Source organism: Phyllopteryx taeniolatus, chromosome 19, assembly GCF_024500385.1.
Source record: "Phyllopteryx taeniolatus isolate TA_2022b chromosome 19, UOR_Ptae_1.2, whole genome shotgun sequence".
Taxonomy (NCBI): domain Eukaryota; kingdom Metazoa; phylum Chordata; class Actinopteri; order Syngnathiformes; family Syngnathidae; genus Phyllopteryx; species Phyllopteryx taeniolatus.
Window position 1 is genome coordinate 3965310 of NC_084520.1, and position 20592 is coordinate 3985901.

At 38.7% G+C, this 20592-nt stretch overlaps 1 protein-coding gene across 8 annotated transcripts in view; it reads right to left on the reverse strand.

Annotated features, from left to right (window-relative positions):
* Positions 1-20592, reverse strand: part of LOC133469406 (protein shisa-6) — a 79046-nt gene that overhangs the window by 18457 nt on the left and 39997 nt on the right. For 5 of the 8 annotated variants that reach the window (XM_061756433.1, XM_061756430.1, XM_061756427.1 and 2 more), the window contains exon 5: positions 7165-7203. The exons of the other annotated variants lie outside the window; for them this stretch is intronic. In XM_061756433.1, coding sequence (XP_061612417.1) covers positions 7165-7203 — 39 coding nt within the window. The remainder of the gene's footprint in view (positions 1-7164; positions 7204-20592) is intronic. 8 annotated transcript variants of the gene reach the window in all.

A 20592-nucleotide genomic window follows, 5' to 3' on the forward strand; every position in this document is an offset into this window, starting at 1 on the left:
GATGTGATAAACAGAACCCTCATATAATCTTTCTTTTGAAAGACCTGCCTGGCCTTTTCAAAATACCTTCTATCATCTCAGAGTATCTTCTGAATCAGTTTTAATTTACAGAAACACAAACATTTTCAAGAAAAAAACAACAACCTATAAACTATTTGAAATGTAACAAACAATGTTAAAATGTCCTCATTAAAAAGATAAAATGTTAATTCACAGATAGCAGATCATGAACCAGTAGGACTATGTGATGTTTTTGATTCCTAATAAAAAAAAATATGTTTGGGCTATTCAGAAAAGAGCTTAGCAGAGCAAAAATGTGTCTCATTAAGAGCCTGGACAGCCATATTCAGCCCTCCTGTAATCTCGGCTCTAATTAGATACATTCAGGAAAAGTCTCTGCACGACCCCTGACATCTATAAGCCATAAGGTTGCCTAACATCCCGATACATCATCACTGCCTCCTTCAGCTGACATTTTTAATAACCTTCATGCTCTCTGTGTCAACGACCATGAAGGTAACGGAAAGGAGCTAACCACGAAGGCTGGTGTCCCCTGGTGTCCATTACTTATTACCATAATCATCATACTGTACATCAAACTGCTGTGATTTAATCGTATATCTGATTAATCGTGATTGACGTGCTTTCCAGATTGTTAGGTTAAACAGGGTCCCCATCTAAATTGCTAAATGGATGTTTTCTATCACTTCGCTTAGGTCGCAGCTGTGATTTTCAGATGGTGTCGGTTAAATGCAGAGGCTGGATCAACTGTAAACCTATCACGTTGGGGCCGGGGTGTTCCACTGGATAGGATTGCCCAATGATTATGCATGCCATTTCTTTTTACGTAAAAAGGCTTCTCTTGCGAGGGAGTTTGCATCATAGCATCCAGATGGTACACAAGTGACTCAGTAATCTGACATTTTATGTGCTATTTTGTTTCACATCTCATCCATATACAGCACTTGGGAGGCACGTGGGGGCACGCTGAGTGAACAACTAAACACCTTTAGCCTTGTGCCAAGGTTAACTAAGCATTTGCAGAATTGACTGCATGCCATCCTTGAAGGTAGTGTGGAAACCAGAAGAACATCGATCTCGGAATTTGCATTCTGACAAACATTTATGCCTTGAAGATACTAATGTGTGGGTGTATTGTTCTTTTGGAGACACCGCATAGGAAGTCCTGAAGTAATCATAAAAAAAAGTAGTAGCATTTACAGATGCTGGCATCAGCTGAGTAGCGAGAGGCTTGTAGATCATATTGATGACCAGGGCCAGACTACATACACCTCCTACCAGGAGAATTGTGAATTGTGATTTTTTTAAATGAGAAAGAAAAACATTAAAAAAATATATTATCATTACTGATATTAATTGTACCAGCTAGACCTAATTCACATGGCATCTACCAACTCAGGTGGGAGGGTAGGCGGGCGATTGCCCTTACTCTTATAAAGTTAGGATGAGGCATGGGAGACATATTTTATTTGCTACAGCATATTTGTTATAGGTTGATTATAATATTTCAGAGAAGCAAGGAATGCAATCGTTCAGAGGATTTCAATTTGTCTAACACGTTGAGCCTGTCTTCTTTTCTATAGATGTGACCAATTTTTGGGACCTTAAGAAAGCATGTGGAATTTTAAAATCATCGGCCACTACAGTCGTCGTGTATGTAGCTACTGCATTGTGGCTTGTGTTTCTATCTCAATTCTGTCTTCTTCTATATTACTGCAGGGAGTGTCAACCATCAATGGGTGAGTTTTCAATCACTGTTCATGTTGGGGGTCATTATACGTACTGTAGGTCCAGTGATAATTCATATCATTTAGGCTGGTTTTACACTGCAAATGAAGTGCCCAATTCTAATTTTATGCCTATATGTGTCTATTTATTCATATATTTCAAGTGATGTATAAGTTAAAAAAGCACCTAAACAACTGTGCTTAACACTGCAGCTCTGTTTTGCTTTTGATGTGATGTGCTTCTGTGTAGTCCGATGGAAAAGTGGAAGTGGTTCGATATCACACAGGTGAACTATATTGTTGTAATGTATATTGAAGACACAGCATTCAAGGCCATTTCAATTTGACATTTTTACTTCTGGATCCTTTTGTCACCCCCCATCCTCTTCTTGTGTCCTACCCGTAACGTCCTTGTAAGCCCCACCCACTTCCTCTTATGTCCTACCAGTCAGTTCACACCCGCTTTATCTCGGCTCCAACAAATCAGTCCCTGGCCTGCCCTTGTGTCTCATATCTTTTTGATGATAACTTGAGTTTCTTTTTCCTCTTCATATTCAGTACTTTTTATCTAATCTGTTTGGTGACCTTTATTGAAGCTTTTTCATCATCAAAGTCTGACATTTTAAATAGTTTATATTCAGTTTTTGCCTGTCAGGTGTCAGATTTTTACTTTTTTGCAGTTGAAGTTGTTTCAAGATGTTCTTGAAATGCAATAGTTTGCTTGCAGTCTAAATGTTTTCTGTTAAAGGTGAGGTCCGTCATTGGGATGGAGCGTGGTTCATATAGGGATTGTGAACAGACTCTGAGATGCATTTGTGGACTCTGTACTAAAATAGAGAGGTCTGCTGTATGTGTGACGAGTTGAAAATGGAGCTGGAGATAAAGACTAGGCTCCTTGCACACCTAGTTTTAAACTCCACAATTCATTGTTTATGTCTATAAAATTCATAAGTTGCCCGACTCAGCTCACAGTTGAAAAGGGGCTTTCCAATGCAGCTCACACGCTTTAGCTTACTGACCCACTTCAAAACCCTGGGGGTTTTCCCTGTAAATCCTCCAATGTATTTTGCAGTGTACTTCTCATTTACACCTTAAGGTGTGATTTCAATGTTTAGTATTGTATCAATGTAAGCCATTTGCAGCAGATTTTCAGATTTTAATATGCATGAAGTTTCTCCACTTCTTTGGAAATGTAGGACATATGGTACACAATTGTCAAAAAAAAAATGATAATAAGGAGAGAGGCACAACGCAATGAAAAGTCTAAAGGCTTACTGTCTCAGTGGCCGGGTTTAAATGGAGCCTTGTATTCCAATTACAATTGGGTTAGCTGCCCAAACAGAAACACCTCAATCGGAATAAAAACTGAAACGGAATGAAATTGTATTGGTTTGCACAGGGGGAGAATATTCCTTTCCTCAAACGGATCAAAAGTCATGTAAACGGTGAATCGGAATATTGTCAGACAGCAATCTGTCTGCGCATCATCTGTCTTGATGTAAGTGCGCAGCGACGTTGTTGTTTACCCACTCAGCGGACATCGCCAGCTGGAGACAGAAGGACTACTTTGGAGGGAAAAAAGAGAGACCCAGGAAGGAGCGAGTGCAACGCACTAGCCTAGCCGCTTTAGAGTGCATCTCGGTCAGCTGTTAGTGGGCTGATGGCCCGCTGACGTTTACAGGTGTGTGCATGTCACTCGTCTGCAACGATTGAATGTAGTGGCACTTGTAAACACCCGATCAGAATAGATCAGGTCACCTGAAATCTTTGTTCAGAATGTTTCAGTCAGAATGAATAAAAGTCTGTATTTAAACCTGTCTAGTGATAACAACAATGGAGAAATGGGCTAATAGTGGTGGCTGAAAATTCTGCTGAAAGAAATACAATAGTAGAACACAGACCTCTTCCAGGGTTAAACTGTTAAACAAAAAGAACAGAAAAAAAAGTGAAGTACTGTATTTGTGTTTGTTTGGACAAATACTTTGGTGCAAGCAGAATGAATATGGTGGCGCACTAGTATAAGATGAGACAAAAAAGCAAATGTGAGCCAGTGACCAAAGAGCAACCTTGAGTCTCTGATTCCTCAGCACTCTTCACAGGTCTTTGAGAGTCATGCTCAGCCCTCCACAGCGCTCCCTTCACAACATTGCTCTCCAAAATGCACAGCGCTGACATTCCATTAGCTCTGCCAAGTGGAGCTGTTGGATTTCGGAATGGCCCAGAGAAGGTGGAGATTTGACTGAGCTTTTGCAGTGTGCGTATGCGTGTGTCTGTGTCTGTGTGTGTGTGTGTGTGTGTGTGTGTGTAAAGCATGAATGCGGTTGTCTGTGTCCCACTGGTTCTGTTGACAGCTCAGTGACACCAGTGCGTCCATGGCCTCCTCTCGCAGCAAAGGAAAGGGAAACCACCAAAGGCTTGACATTTAACAACAGACAAAGAGTGTTCACATTTTACCGCAGAATGTTAGCTATCATAATAGCCTCAGTTTGGAGGAGGACAAAGCCTTAGGCCCCTGGGTAGAAACAGCTTGCGCCTCCTAATTGATATCTGAAGCAGAGCACATTGATCATCTGCAGATATAAAGTATTTCCAGATGGTCCAGCTTCTAGGTTTATCTAAATCTCATATCTACTAATCAAAATAAAGCAATGAGCAGACATTCTAAATGGGCCCAACAGCTACTCTACTCAGATATCATTATGCATTCATAAGTGCATTCTTTAATGAGCATAAAATGAACCACAGATTGCAATGCTCTCACTGTCTTCCAAGTGCAACACAATCCCACTCTGGCCTGTTTCTATCCCGTTCCAGCAAGTATTGCCCTTTACCTCAGAACTCACAATCACCACCAAGACACCACAGGCCAAGTGGTTACTTGACATAGCAATGCCTCTCCATCTTGACAAATGCAGGGCAGAAGATTGAGGTGGACCCTAATATTAGTTCATTTTAAAATGTGATTCGCGGTGAACCCTTGTGGTCTAGTGTGACCCTGTGTGTTACATGGCAATAAGAGATCCATTTTATTGAAGCTGGGCTTTATGATGTTCCTTCAGAGCCAGCACGCTTTCACCTGCCTACACCTCAAAGATAAAGAGACTCACTTTTTTACAGGTAATAATCTTTTCTGGAAATCAAACAGTGTGACACAGTGTGATATTGTCATCTGATGTGCCATTGTAGGATTCATGTTTTTATATATACTTGTATACTGTCTATTGAGAAACAAGTGATTTCTTCCAAAAGTTGATTGACATACCAACTGACTCCATTTGCGGACTGTTGAGAAGCAGGCTTCCTTTGAGTGGAGGCGAGGAAGAGGTAGAGGAGTGTCCGTATATCGTGAGCAAGGATAAGCACAGATTTATCTGATGTCTTCTTAAAATAAAAGAAGTAACATCATCAAAACTGCCTTTATCCATGCCTTTATAGACCAGACCTCCTCTCCACTGAGATGCACAGTTGAGCGCACACACCATTGCGGTTAGGACGTTATTACACAGCAAAAACTCCAGTTAAGCAGTTCAAAAACATACAGTTCATATATAAGAGTACAGAGGAGTGAAAGGGGATCAGTTCGGTTTTAAGGCACAACATGATGGGAAAGAAAAAAAAACAATGTGGGTCAGCTGCAACAAACATCAGGAGGTACAGAATATTCGTCGCATTTCGTATATCTGGGTTTTGACTGAGATTCTTCTTAATTAGGTTAAAGAAAAAATTTGCTCACACCAAGGCATTTAGAGTCACACAAAAACAAAGTACCGGGGTTATAGTGGCATTCTTCACAAACATTTCTCTTTGTTTTTTTAAGACAAGCCTCCATCAGTACGTCACTGATTGAAACTGAACATTGTAGGGGTGTAACAGTACATACTGCATTTGTATTTAAAACCAGCATTGTATATATGCACACACTTGAGATTAAATTGAGTGAGGAATAAACATTTTCAATCACTTAAGTAATGGCAGCAAATACAATTTAGCCAAGGTCTGTATATTTTTAGATGAAGGGTTTTTGGTCCACTTTGTTAGAAATGATAGACCCAAGATGGCTGAGGAAACAAATATCAAAGGTAAAATCATAACAGGTTTTCTCGTCTCCAAACTTTAAAGATGGGTTTCTCTTTAAACAATAATGGCAAACACAATGTACAATTCGGACTAAAATGTGGGGGAAAACTATGCATTGCGCAGAATTTTGGACTTCGATCCACCAGAACCCAAGAACTAAGCGTACCTCACAAGGTCTCAGTTCAGCAAGCAAAGGATTAACTTTGTGCACGTAGTTTCTATATACCAAACATCTATTATACACACTGGAATTCAATAAGTAAGACTGCATTAAAACTGCATGGATCTTCAAGTTAGATTGTTTTATATTTTATATTATTAACATGTCATATTATTAACAACTGTGCACTTATTTGTACACTTGTGTGTGAAAATAATGTTATAAAGTGAAATGTGAGGCTTATCTGCGAAGTAGTCTCACCTTCACATTCCCACTTGCCATTCATCTAGGAAGTTAGTGTTGTTTTGTTTTACTTATACTATGAACAGGAATTAACTTTGTTGTACTCCAATTTAAAAAAAAATCTTCAGTGCAAGAAGAATGCATTTTCCCTCTTAAAGTCCAGGTAGCTAATGTCCTAGCATAGTTTTGGTTGATTTTTGAGCAGTTGTAACACTGGATTGAATTTCCTCAGTCCTTGGTTGCTTCATGAAAATCATAAAAACAGTAATAGTCTAGAACAGTTTTGCATTCTGTCATTCATCTGACTTCATTATAAAGACATTTGAAACATCGTCACTGTTAGGGAGAATCCTTGACTCTTTTTTACCAACACTAGTCATTCATTTTCAAAGAGTAAAAAAACATTTTTTTCAAGTTATTAAACACTATCGTTAAGAGAGCAAGTTATTTCAAAAATTTTGATTGGTTAATAATTTGTAAAAATAACAGACAAATAGTATCCATTTCTGAAGAAATATGAAATTGACCAAATTTGGACATAGGAGGTTTCTGCCTGACAGCGACCATATGTTGTACATGATTGGCATATTACGTTTAAAATGTGACACCTATGCTGATGATTATGGCTACTGAAGGGTTTTTAACAGTAGTGTATGTACGATTACACCCATAGAACAAGAGCACAGGAAGCTACACACATGTTCATCTTCATCACACAGACAGGAGAGCTACATACTAAGGTGGGGAATACATAGGTTAGCGGGAATGCACTACAATTTACACTGCAGGTAGAAGGTGCCTCCAAACACTCAAAATATTGATTCCCAAATTCAGGTTATGGATGTTAGTCTCGAGCACTTCTAAGCTAGAAGCAGGAATAATGCATAAGTGATCAGAGGCAACTTTGACCCTTTAACAAAGAACAGCCATGCCTACCATGGTGACTCTGGGAGCGGACCGGCCAATGGTTTTCTCCTAGAAAACAGAACCAAGCGGTTTTCTATTAGATTATTCTGTTTATACAATGATAAAACAGACAATTACAATCACAACAGACTTTTAAGAGTGAGGGAGTAATAACAAGATTGTAGGTTAAGGAATAAAACTGCATTTGAAAATAACTGTTTGGCAAAAAACACCAAAAACATAAAAGAACCAAGAGGGACTCCCCCCCCCCAAAAAATATTCCATACTCCCCATAGAAAGTTTGCAGAAATTTAGCAGAAATATTCCATAACATTTTCCGCTCCTTTGTCACATGTACATTTGGTAAGAATATGTAAAATGAGTATACAGTATTGAAGATTGTGTAAAATTAGATTTTGCTGCTATGGTTGGTGCTATGACACACAGCATTAATTGGCCATACTTATCCATCTCGCGCTCTCGCTCTCTTTTACCAACCCACCCACCACAAAAACACATAAACACGCACACAAAGAGAAAAGAGGATGTGTTAAAGTAACCGACGTCCGTGCTTACTGACACAACAGGGCTCTCCAGCCATGCGGCACTTTGATCCATCCTTATCGATTAGCCTTCACATTTTTTTTCATTGCAAGTACCTCCCACGCACAATGGAGGCATTCCCCAACACCGGGTCCGAACAATATGCACGACAGTGTTGACCTCAAACCCACTGACCAAATAAACTAGTACATTAATGATAAAGAAGAGGAGGGCGTGTTCAGAAACGAAAGCGGTGCTGCAAATAGGCTGATTAGCATGAATTTCAGATTTTCCACATGAGTGTACTGATAAGAGTGGGAGGTTTATGGAATCCCTTGTGAGAGAAACACTCAAACAGCACAAGTCAGCATTTTAATGTGAAACTACACAATGGATTGGTACACGCAAAGCGAGACAGTACTGTAGAGTAACTACACTGTTTCTCTTCCTCCAATTCGGAAATACACCTCTCCTCAAGAACATCTCATTTAAATTACAACCACATTAAAACATAAACTAGACAGTATACTGTGCACTAAAGGAAACGAAATATTGTAATGGGTAACACTGAACATAGGCCATCAAATTTTACAGTAAGCAGTAAGAAGATAGGGACAATTAGTGTGATATAAATGACATGTTTAACTCATAAGCAATACATACAGGATCTAGTGTTATAGGTTTGGCTAGTGTTCGTGTTTCAAGTAGTGTTGATGAACACTCCTCATTTATACACTTTCATGTTATGTTATATGTTCTAATAAATATGCTGGAACCTCGAATCTAATCTAATCGAACCTAAATTCGGACAACCCTCAGATTGTATAGTTTGGAATTCGAATAGGCCTCATCACGTACGACATTATGTAAGTTATCAGAACATCGCTGGAAACTCCAGTGTTCCTCATGAGACCTCTGTTTAAGCATCAAACTTTGTACAAGTTTAGCTTTTTATTTGGCTTCTTTTTTTTGTGTGTGTGTGATATTTATTTCAAAGGAAGGCATAGCCTGTACAAGGTGCTTTAGGAAGAATGTAAGAAGAGAGGAAAAACATACCTTGGAAGTAAGGAGACTTAAGGCTCTTTATTTGAAGACTGCGCATGTTGCGCGTGGCAGAGGCTCACTGCCATTGTTTGCCTATTCGGCAGACCTACGAGTGCTCAGCTCGTCATTAGTAGGGGGAATTTGCGTCAATTGCTCTCATGCTTCCTGTTGCAGTGGATTAAATATTAAGTGCATCAAGAGTTTTATTTACATTTAATGGCAGTGAAAATATTACATTTTTTCCCAAAATGTTTCATGATGATTTTATGATTTAGCGTTCTATTATTTTTAGTGGGAAAGATAGTTTCAAAATCCAAACAAATTGGGGTAGTGACCGTCTTCCTTGCGTCAATTGCATTCAACCACTATAGAGTGCCTTTGCACTTGACTGAGACCTCTAGACAACATACAGATTTATTTGTTGCTTTCTCTGAGTTTTGTGTACTCTCTTCACAACGATGATAAATTCCAACGCTCCCAAAACATGAGTCTAGTCAGCCTAATTGCCTGCCTTTACACAACGATAAGATGATGCTTGGAACATGGATCAACACATATTGGCTCCATATTCACGTGGCTATTTCATTTCATTTGTCCACAGTGCATCAAGGCTTAAATGACAAAGACAGTCAAGTTTTTACATTGACACATTTACATTCACATTACATTTAATTTGACTTAATGATTGATTGTGCCAGTGAGTTGTCATAATTGGCATTGATTAGTTATTGACTGCTAGTAATCAGTCCCATACTTATTACCTAGTTCCAGATGGACAATCTTTGCACATTCCACTCTAAGGAAAAGACAAGACTGGAATAGAGGTTAATTCCAGTCTTGTCTTTTTTTCTGCCACTGGATGACATTGAGTTATTTCAGCCAAAAATCAAACAATGCCTTGATTTGATCCTCAAATAATTTAATGTATTTATAGTTGTAAAATCCAGAGGACACCCTGCCATTTTTTGCATTCTTTGATTGCTCTGTCTTTAATGCCTGTGGCTTTACGAAAAGGAACCACGGGGACAAGGCATTCCTGCAGGATAGAATAAGAACAAAAATTGTAGTTTAAGGGCGGCACGGTGGACGACTGGTGAGCACATCTGCCTCACAGTTTTGAGGACCCGGGTTCAAATCCGGCCTCGCCTGTGTGGAGTTTGCATGTTCTCCCCGTGCCTGCATGGGTTTTCTCCGGGTACTCCGGTTTCCGCCCACATCCCAAAAACATGCTTGGTAGGTTGATTGAAGACTCTAAATTGCCCGTAGGTGTGAACTGGCAACCAGTACAGGGTGTACCCCGCCTCTACCTCGGCCCGAGTGAGGATAAGTGATACGGAAAATGGATGGATGGATGTAGTTTAAGTATTATGGGAGCAGCAACAGTTGTAGTAAACACACTCAAACGTTCATGAACAGCAGGTTTGCTTGCTTGTCTTTTCTCCTCTAACTGAAGTAAAGGGTTAACACTGGTATGTATATATGCAATACAGGTTTTTTGTTTCTGATATGAAAGTCTGCACTCTGCCCTTGATCTATTAACTTTAAAAAGTGTCCTAATATTACTTTGTTTTTTGACACAAATTTTTTTTCACCTTAGCTGTACTCACACTGTGTTGTCTCTCCCAATGTTGGAGATGTGCTCAATGTGCCGTCGGTAACCTCCCCATACCCCCTTCTGCTTAGTGTGGACACAGACACGCCCGCACGTGTTGACCAATCACATGAGGCTTGAACAGAAAAAAACAACAACAAATCGACACCCAATCAGGAGCCTGCTCCTGTCGGTCACTTCAAAGAACTGGACCATTCATGACCCAAAAAAAAAAATAATCACAATTATTTATAGCATAAGAAACAATCATTTTGTCCCATCTCAGGATTCAAAAGTATATTTGCGATACGTGTATTGTTTAAGCAAATATTTCGTTGTTATTGAGACTTGCTGTATGGAGATTTTGCATTTTTTTTTAACAATCAATCCCTCACTTCTACAGGATTGCCACATAAAGCAGGCATTTATTCTGACATTCAATTTTCCAACAGGGCAGCGAGTGGAGATAAATCCAAAGGTGACAGCAGAGGGCTAAAATTAATAAAATGCAGACTTCTGACACTGGGTTTCAAATGGCACACATTTTGTTGCAGGCTCCACTGTAAACAGCACAGGTAGTGCTCCTTAATTGAAACTGCAAGTGATGTTACTGACACCTTCATATAGTGGGCTTGTTGCCTTAGTAGGGAGACATTCGTTGCTGCACAACCAAAAACTACACCGAAGGATATTTTTTGACGCCATCTCCGAGCTTACTTTATGGGTGCATGAATACACAAAGATACGTGTGATGATGAAACAAAGAGTTGCCCCCCACACCGCCAAGAGCGAATGGCTATGTGTTTATAGAAAATGGATGGATTTTAATGACATAAATATCTTTTTTCTTTAGTTTAGCTCTATGTATGTAATTTTTATCTAAAATTCACATAGTAACATACCGGTACTTGCGCCAATGTGGGTCATTTACATATAATTTGATCAGTAACGCTAAAGAGTGAAAAATCGTAAAATTGTGAAAACAAATAAAGAATTCTAATTTAGCAATTTTGTATGCCGCCTTGTTTTTGTATGGATAAATGACTCCCATGCTGAAACAGTTAAACAATTAAAGTCTCATTTTCAAAAAGTAATAGATGATTTCAAATTTGAAGCATTCATAGTAAAAACAATCCTTGTTGACAGAGCAAATGGGAGTTGCCCTTGGAAATACACTTCTTGCATAACAGTCAAGAAAAAAGTGCCTAACAGGAAAGACAATCAGCTTTATAAAAATCGTGCGAGTTACACAATTTACATGTGTTGTCCTTCAAACTCTATGGATACAACTGCATAAATGACCCTAACTACTCATTAAACCCATTACACTTTACACGATCGCAATAGCAGTAAAGACATGCAATTGTTGTAACACTTTCACAAATTCATACATAGTCATTCATGTCTCAGAAATAACACAATTTATTTTGCTTTCTGCTATTATCTATCCAGCCATCATCCATTTTATTCTGCTTATCCAGGTTTGGGTCGCGGACACAGCAGCTTAAAGGCCTCTTTATACTCCCGCGGTTGCGCGGCCGACAACGCCCGCATTGCATCACGTGACCGACGAATTGCCCCGCGCAGCACGTCTGCGTAGTTTGCCGCGCATCCGACAAAAATAGTTGCTGCGCGTCGAACGCCGCGGAGATCATCTCTCGTGATTGGTCCGTTTTAGTCACATGCTGTGACTAAACCAATGAACCAATGTGAACCAATGGGCACGCTGGTACGAATGGTTGTTTGTTTATATGTGCCCTTCAATTGGCTTGTGACCAGTTCAGGGTGTACCCCACCTCTTGCCTGAAGATAGCTGGGAGAGGCTACAGCATGCCTAGTGATGATAAGCGTTACAGAAAATGGATTGATGGATGGAAAATTATGGATTGATGGATGGAAACCGGAGTACCCGGAGAAAACACATGCAGGCACGGGGAGAACATGCAAACTCTACACAGGCGGATTGAACCCCGGGTCCTCAGAACTGTGAGGTAGACGCTCTAACCAGTCGGCCACTGTGCCGCCTCAACTACACATATCAGTAAAATTAATTGATTTTCAAAAGGAAATTATGTGGTCCATGTCAGTACCGTTACTGATCAAATTATATTACAAATTACCATGTGATTGTTTTGTTTATTATCATTTTTGTTTCCCTTTAACAAAAGTATCAATGATGGAAGACCAAAGACAAATATGGTGCGGACCATAGTACAACTAAAAGAGTTTAGAGTTATCAGTCAATTATCTAACTTATTTTTTCTCTTGCATGTATGAATGAATTAATGAATGAATGAACAAACGAACGAATAAACTTTATTTGAATAGGGATGATGATAGAGTTTAATATAGTTACAGAGCAAAATGTTCAACTGATGCGCTGTACAGAGGGTTTATAGCTAATGCTAGTTTTCAACCCTTGTCCCTAGTTGGGCTTGCACATGAAGATGATGGTCAGCACAAAAGCAAAATACAAATAATCAATAGGCTGACACTACATTACACAATAATACAATGCATACAGCATAGTAGAATATAAAACTCAACATAGTAATAAACTACACTACACAGTACACTCAAATACACACCAAAAACAACCATACCAAAGAAAAAAAAAAAAAAAATGTAATATGTCAAATCTCAGGCCAATTCGTTAATGGGTACTGCTTTGCTTTGAGTTTACATACATATGCTAACAAATGCTAACATTTTCTATTAGCAATTTCGTAGTAATTTGATGCCTCCTAACAGAATAATTCAATTTACATTTTATTTAAAGGGAAAGATGAATTCCAAATTCAAACGTAACAAAGGAAGAACACGCTGCTGCATCCACGTGATACACGGTGTGAATATTGTGTCAATCTTGTGTTGTCTTTTTACAACTTGATTTTGATTCCGGAGAAGACAATGCCTATCACACCCAGCTTTTTGATTTCTTTTAATCAACACCTCACTGAGCAAAGATTCGCCGGCGTTGTATGCTTCGCTAATTACAGCCACATTAGCATATTAACAAATCAATTGCCACGGCGGAGTGAATCATTCTGTACCTGTGGTAAAGTACTGGGTGTAATACTCAAATGTGTGATTTGTTTCACATCCCCAACACTGAGACGCACGCGCACACACACCATTGCTCCCCTGCTGGGTGTATTGGATTGCTATCAGTCCCTGAGAAAGCGGCTTACATAACCGCGCTGCCAGCAGCATCATCCCACGTCGGCCTCTTTATTAGATGATAACATGGCTTTTTGACAATGGTGCTTCTCACTTGCAGTTTATGAGGGCGAGGACACTCATGAGCGTGTGTGAGAGAGTGAATGAGGGTATTTTTCCAGTAAAATGTGTGAAAATAGATGTAGTGTGATGAAAAAAAAAAGTGAAAACTGTTGATAAACTGAAGCTCTTCAGTCAATGTTAGTGAAACATTGGTAAAGCAGCATACTCATCAGTGTTACATATTTATGCTTATCTGGTTCAGCAGTTGACATTGTTGGGCATGAAAGCAAATTGTGACGCAATTAGCAAGGCCAGAGTACAAAGTTGCCTTACTTTTTTTTTTCTTACTGAAGAAAAGCTTTCTTCATTAACTCTTCATCGCAAAGAGCAATCCTCCAAGCAGAGTTAGAGCAGCGTGCACAGGAGGAAGATTATAAGACGGAGTGCAATGATTCGATAAAGGGCGAGTCCTATTTCAGCATTCCATAGTACCACATGATCAAAGAGGAAAATGCTGTTTTAATTTCAAGAATCATATCTCATCTCCTGTGCACAAGCTTCTTATAGAGAATTGTGCTGTAGGACAGAGAAAGAGAAGATGATGAAGAACTAAATTCAAAGCACTGTTTTACAACTAACCTTTCATGGGCTGCTATGGATGTTGCACACAACAAAAACTTCAAACACATGGCGACACTTCACTAAGACACACACATATAATGTTGCGGGCAGAAACAAAGCAAGAAAAAAGCAATGTTTAGCTTGTAATGGCGCTGCAAAACTTGCTGGGAACATGCTCCTTCAAAGCCGCCCATGGTCATGTCCCCTTGTTGAGATTGTACGGTGTTGTATGCTACCGTATGCAGCACAATGTGCAGGCATCCTTGTTATTTTGGTTTTCAACGTCGAAACAGTTGATGTCAAACCTGAGGGCACATTTACAGGTATGTATCCTGTAACATCTGTTTATCTATCATTCAGATTTTTTAATGATACAGAGAAAGTGATTTAATCTAAGTCCTACTCCAAATTTGCATTAACCGTTGAAAGTCTTGACTGTGAAAATGTATATATTTGTTAAGACAATAAAAAATTTTTTTTACAGTAATTGTACTTTACACTGCTGTTCTAACAGTTAAAAAATACGTTTCTGAAGTTCAATCTTGTGGAGTCTTTTATTACATTGTTTTTGTGTAGTCTTAAGTACTGCTGATAGTTTCTTGGGATGTGTAACATCAAAACATAATAGTAGTAGTAGTAGTAGTAGTAGTAGTAGTAGCATTAAAGAGAAACCTCTACAGTGGTACAAGTTGGAGTTCAACCCAAATTTGGGGGGAAAAAATTATAATAATCACACACATAAAAAATAAAAAATAAATAAAAAAAAAAAACAATTCTGCATGGCAACAGGTTGTTTAGCACTACTGCATTAATTACAGCAAGAACGTCCCTGGTTTAATTCCATCTTGGACTGCACTGATCACCCAACTTTGGGGGCTTTCTACCTGTTCTGCATGGTTTTTCTCCGGATTTTCCCTGCATCCAAAAACGAGTCGTATATGTGAGGTTACTTTCTAACCAGTTCCTTCGACCAAGACCCTGAAACAAAATCTGAATTTGGTCCCAGTTGCAGACCACTGCTCATCATGCTGCATTAAAAGCACAGAACAAATGGCACTGTACATTTTATGTCCGACAAACAAAAATACAGTACACTTGCCTTTTACCTTGACGTCACGTGAAAGTATTATGTGTGTTTTGCTTTTATTTTTGTTTTTTTTGTGACAAATGACATTATGTAATGGCCATTAAACCATGAATGGGAATTATTGCATAGAGGTAATTTCTATAACACGGGACTAAAGCAGTGCACAAATATCAGTCCTGGTTGCTCAGTGTGCTCAGTAGACTAGCGTAGACCATAATAATATAAAAGAAAAATCACCAGAAAGTGGTCTTTATGTGAACACCCTCAACATGTTCGCAGACCCATCATCAAAGTTAAGGGCATTTAATTTTGCGTTTTACGATTAAGAGCAGTCGATTTCTTTCTTTATTTACTTACTTCTGAGAAAGTAAGAATAAAAAACTGTTTAAATGTTGCCTGTCAGATTAATAAAGGTTTTATGATACTACCAGTTTGAATCTGTTCAATTTTCCTTATTACCTGCATACCAGCATGCTGGAATTGATTGTTTACAACCTTAAAGGTACAATATTTACAACTCCTTGATATCTGAAGATCACATCCACTGGTTATCTACTATATGTTGTGCAGTCATCTTTTTTAAGCTCTAAAAATGTTGGGCTAAGCAGAGCTGTAATACACAATTATTACAACAAGACTGTGGATGCCAGTTACCTAAAACCATTGCATCAACTTCCAAAGCTTCATTTATTTCAAATTCTGTAGGAAAAACTGTAATCCATCAAGGTTTTTGAAATAATGACGCAGGATTAGTCACTGCATTTCAAAGCAAAGGTGTGCTATTTTTAACTTTATATAGCTAAACCTAATATCACGATTACGTGTACGATGGTACACTGGGTTGTAAGGAAAACATCAGTGTTGTTGCCACAGCAACCATAGATCATCTAACAGCCATCTACGATTCTTTAAAACTGCCCATCTTTTTTCATACCGCTTGTCTTCATTTGAATGACGTGTGAGCTGCAGCCTATCCCAGCTATTTTTTCCTAATATGCAAATTATTATTGCTACTCCATTTTTTATTAACTAATATATGTTTACCTCTGGCAATTTGTATTTACCATAGTGACTTAAATGTAAATTACACGTTGAATCTGTGAAGGGACCATGGAATAAAAAAAATAATAATTGTTCCTCACTGCCATTTTAATTTCTTTATTTCCAATTAAATTAATTCTATCAGACTTAGCAGGGGCTCCAGTTGAAGACATTCCACAGGCAGTTAATTCAAAACTCATTAATAATGGAGCCATAACAATAAGGAGAACGTGTGGGTGGACTGCCTTCATGCAGAAATAAGAGAGAGAGGCAGAGAGAAGGAAATGCAGGTTTTCAATAAACTGTCAGTCATTTGCTAAGATAAAGGTTTCTTTAAATGCACATAGGGGAGATAAACCCACAGTTTTAATTCAATTACCACAGTTGACAAAGGAAACATAAGTGCCCAGTGTCATATACGTAGTGTTGGCTTCATGAAACAAAATGTGTTTCAACACAAAGGAGTGAGTTGAAAGCCTTGACATATCATTCAACATGTGTCTGTCTCTTCTGACCTCTTGATTGAAGGACGAATAAAAAGACTAAATTATTTGGATGAATATCAAGCAGTCCTTTCTGGTGACCTTTCGTGTTTCCACTCACTTCTCCAACTTTGTTTTAATTTTGCATTTAATGTTTCCAGGTGCATACATATGAAAGAAGGGTTAAGTTGCCATCAATGGAAAAAAAAATCTCTTTGGCAGGTAATTAAATCTTGACTGCCATTATATTCTGCTCAATGTCAGCATTAAAGGGAGTGTCTACATGGCCACAAAAGCCTACACGACGTGACGAGGTGTGCACGATTTGCTATACATTTAAGATGTGTGTGAGACAAATCTGCATATTGATTTAACACACTCCTGATATGTCAATTATTATGTGGAAACTAGCAGAGCGTATCAGAGTCACACGCGACACACAAGCCCATGGACTGCATTTTCTGTTGTGTTTTAATTGCTTTTGGCACCCTGTGCCATGACTCACGGTGATGAGCTAATGAAGTCATCGAGATTTAGTGAGCAGCCACAGGCTACGGACTTATTCAGTATAGCTTTATTAACATTTCACAAAAGCGCCACTGGTCGCATTAGCAGCATTGGTGATTAATTTTGCTGCCTGCCAGATCAGGCCGGAAGAAGCTTTAGGATGTGTGAACGTGATGAACCCTTATTGTACCATATGTAGGCATTTAAATACCGGTTTATTTAAATATCCATACCGTATCACTGGAGGGTAATGCATTTTGCCATTGGTTTATGTATTTTAGATTAAGTGTTATGACTGCTGATTCTAGTCCTTTTTCAGAAAATCCCAGTGAGCCAGCTCAAATTTGGGTATAAAAGGTTAATCCACTTTGAAATTGCCCATTTCAAAATGGGAAAATGTCAAAAGCTCCCTGAAATTCAAAGAGTTTGCATTAAATAAATGTGTGCAGAATAAGCAGTCACATGAAATGTATTTTTAGTTGTGCATTTCTGTGTTAAATGTGAGATAAAATCAGTGCATATTCTAAACAAAAGCAGTATAAGAAATATGGTTTACTATAGAAAATTCTCATAGACATCATATTTTTTTTTAGGGACGTTCGATGCCGTTTTTTTTTCCCAGACCAATACCAGTGTCTTGAGTACGAGTATTCACTCTTGAGTACTCACCGATACCGAGTACCAATACCACTAGTACTTTTGATACATAAAATTAAAACTAACACACAGTGACACATAATTGTGAATAAAGACCTTTCTTTTTTTCTGACACACATGCTGATTCACCGATGTGTCAATCCGCCACAGTGTAGTGCCAACTTCTGGCGAGGAGGACTTACTCGATTGTCAGATTTTTTTGCGTTGAGTGGCTCTGATCGACAACCTTCACCATTACCCGGTACCTTGAAATTAGGCCGGTATACCTCGTATCAGTACTTGCCCATCCTTACTCTTTGTAAAGTCATCCTTCTTCGAGACCACTTATCCTGTTCAGGGTCATAGAGAAGATGGAGTCTACCCCAGCTTTTTCTAGATTTTGTTTATACCAGATCTAAGCAGTCTAGTGCTCTTTGAGGAAATAGATTAACAGCATGTACTATAGGCAGAAGCATGTCGAAGAAGTCGGTAGGAGGAGGTCAGATTAGAGGGTAATTGCAAGTGTTCCTGAGTTTAAAAGCATCGGCTATTGGTTGAAATTACATCAATGCAACTGTAACTGCCACTATACAAATACTCTGGATTTGTAAGGAATACCAGGGAATCATTGCTACTACGTCAACTTCTAAAAAGATTAGTTACCCATGAACACCTACTCCCTTGTGTTCCGTGCAGAAGCGACAAATCAAACCTTTGCCAAACAGTTCTCTGCTGGTGTGTAAGTGAGGCACAGATTCGTATCATGTAGGGTAACAAATTGAAAGATGAGTCAAGTGGAAAATAACTGCTGTAGTATATTGTAACTCTGTCTAAACCAGTGAAGCATGTTTTTTTGTAATTATGCACCAGAGCCATGCTTGAAATGTTTTCCCAGGGAAACCACTTGAAACGCACAACACGTTCACACCAATAGATGAAATACAATAGATGTTTATGTGTGTGTTTAATTATTACTTTCTGTGGTTCCAGAGCTAACATGCTCTGACTTTTACAAAGTGTCATATTTCAAATTGGCATGCATTTCAGTCAAATGAAAGCAAGTCAGGTTGATAGATCGAGGGTGTGTAGGGATGATGCATTTCCCCCGTGATTGCTTTTATAGCCATTACTCACAGCATAGGGTGATTAGTAGGCCAGTGGCTGACACTTCTGCTTGTGCCTGTGTGACGCAGCCATCTCATAGGAGGGTCCAGTTACCAGCCACAACACTGATCTCTCATTGCCAGGCTCAATCAATGAACCAAAATATTATGCACATTCCTATCAAATCAGCCTACGAGCGGCGTAGGGCCTTGAAGGACAGACGGCAGCTGTGCTATTTATGACAAAGGGCAGAGGACTTTGAGAAATATCACTCAAATCTTGTCCCCCTGGATGCCCCTGTGGCAAATCTGAAGGATATTTTGGGAGAGATGACCGTGCCAACTTTGAGGGGCCTCTGCCTGCAAGAAAGTATTATCTCAACTGGGGTAAATATACTTGGATCCATCGGGATGTTATTAATGCGATCTAATGTAAAGAGCCTTCTCCTCAATGAGGCGAGTTAGCCAATTACCAACATACACTTTATCTTGCCACCTGTTACTCCAATTTTCCTCAAAGAACTTCGAAGAAGACAGTTTTCCAAGCATGTCTTACGACATTAGATCGATGTTTTATCATTTAGTTCTGTTCTTAAAATATCATATAATCAGGGGGTGTCAAATTCATGGTAGTTCAGGGGTCACATGCAGCCTAATTTGATGTCAAAGGGGCTGGACCACTAAAATCACACCATACTTAATGTCATTATAAAGACCTTTTTTTTTCTTTCCTATAATACAAAACAAAACAAGTACAGAAGGAAAATCTTTTGATTTAATGACTTTTTCTAATATTTTTACAAAACAACCTCATCTTTTTAAAAATATTTTCTCTTCAGTTTGTAATCTACATGTGTGCATAATAACTGATCACAGTGATTGTATTTTAAGGCACAAAACTTTTAAGTCAAATGTATGTGGAACTGAAAAATATGGCATTGCAATTTAAAATTAAATCAATTTATGAAGATTTAGGAATTATTATCATTCCATTTTCTACACGAGCATAATAATTCTCAAAAATATCCTGAGTCCCCACCACCACGATGTCTTAAGTATTTTTTTTCATTTCAAATTCATCTTTCAGTCCAGATTGTACCCTCTAGCGGGCTGGTTTTAGCCCGCGGGCTGTATGTTTGACACCCCTGATATAATGTATATATTCTTCTCATTGGCATTATCAATGGGGAAACCTGCATACAGTACATTGTTATGCACATGTCTATTTATTACCGATGGAATCTGAAGGAATTTTGAAAAATGATCTGTCACTTAAAGTTTTGCTTAACTTTTTGTTAAGGTTTTTCACCCAAACAAGAAAGTATCTACGTCTCATTTCCTTATGTTGTGTGTCAGTTGTTAAACTGCTGCAACAAGTCTTAAGACTTTTAGTCCTCCTGGTGTATTTTGCCATCGTCTACTTGCAGAAGATTCTTTTTTTGCCAAATAAGGTTTCTGTTCAACGTTCTGTTTCTGTTCAACATTTATGATAAAATCCCTCCTCGACTGACTGGAGAAAAACCTTTGAGATTTTTAGAGGATTTCCCTGTATTCTATTATATCTATTTCTTAATGTCGTTC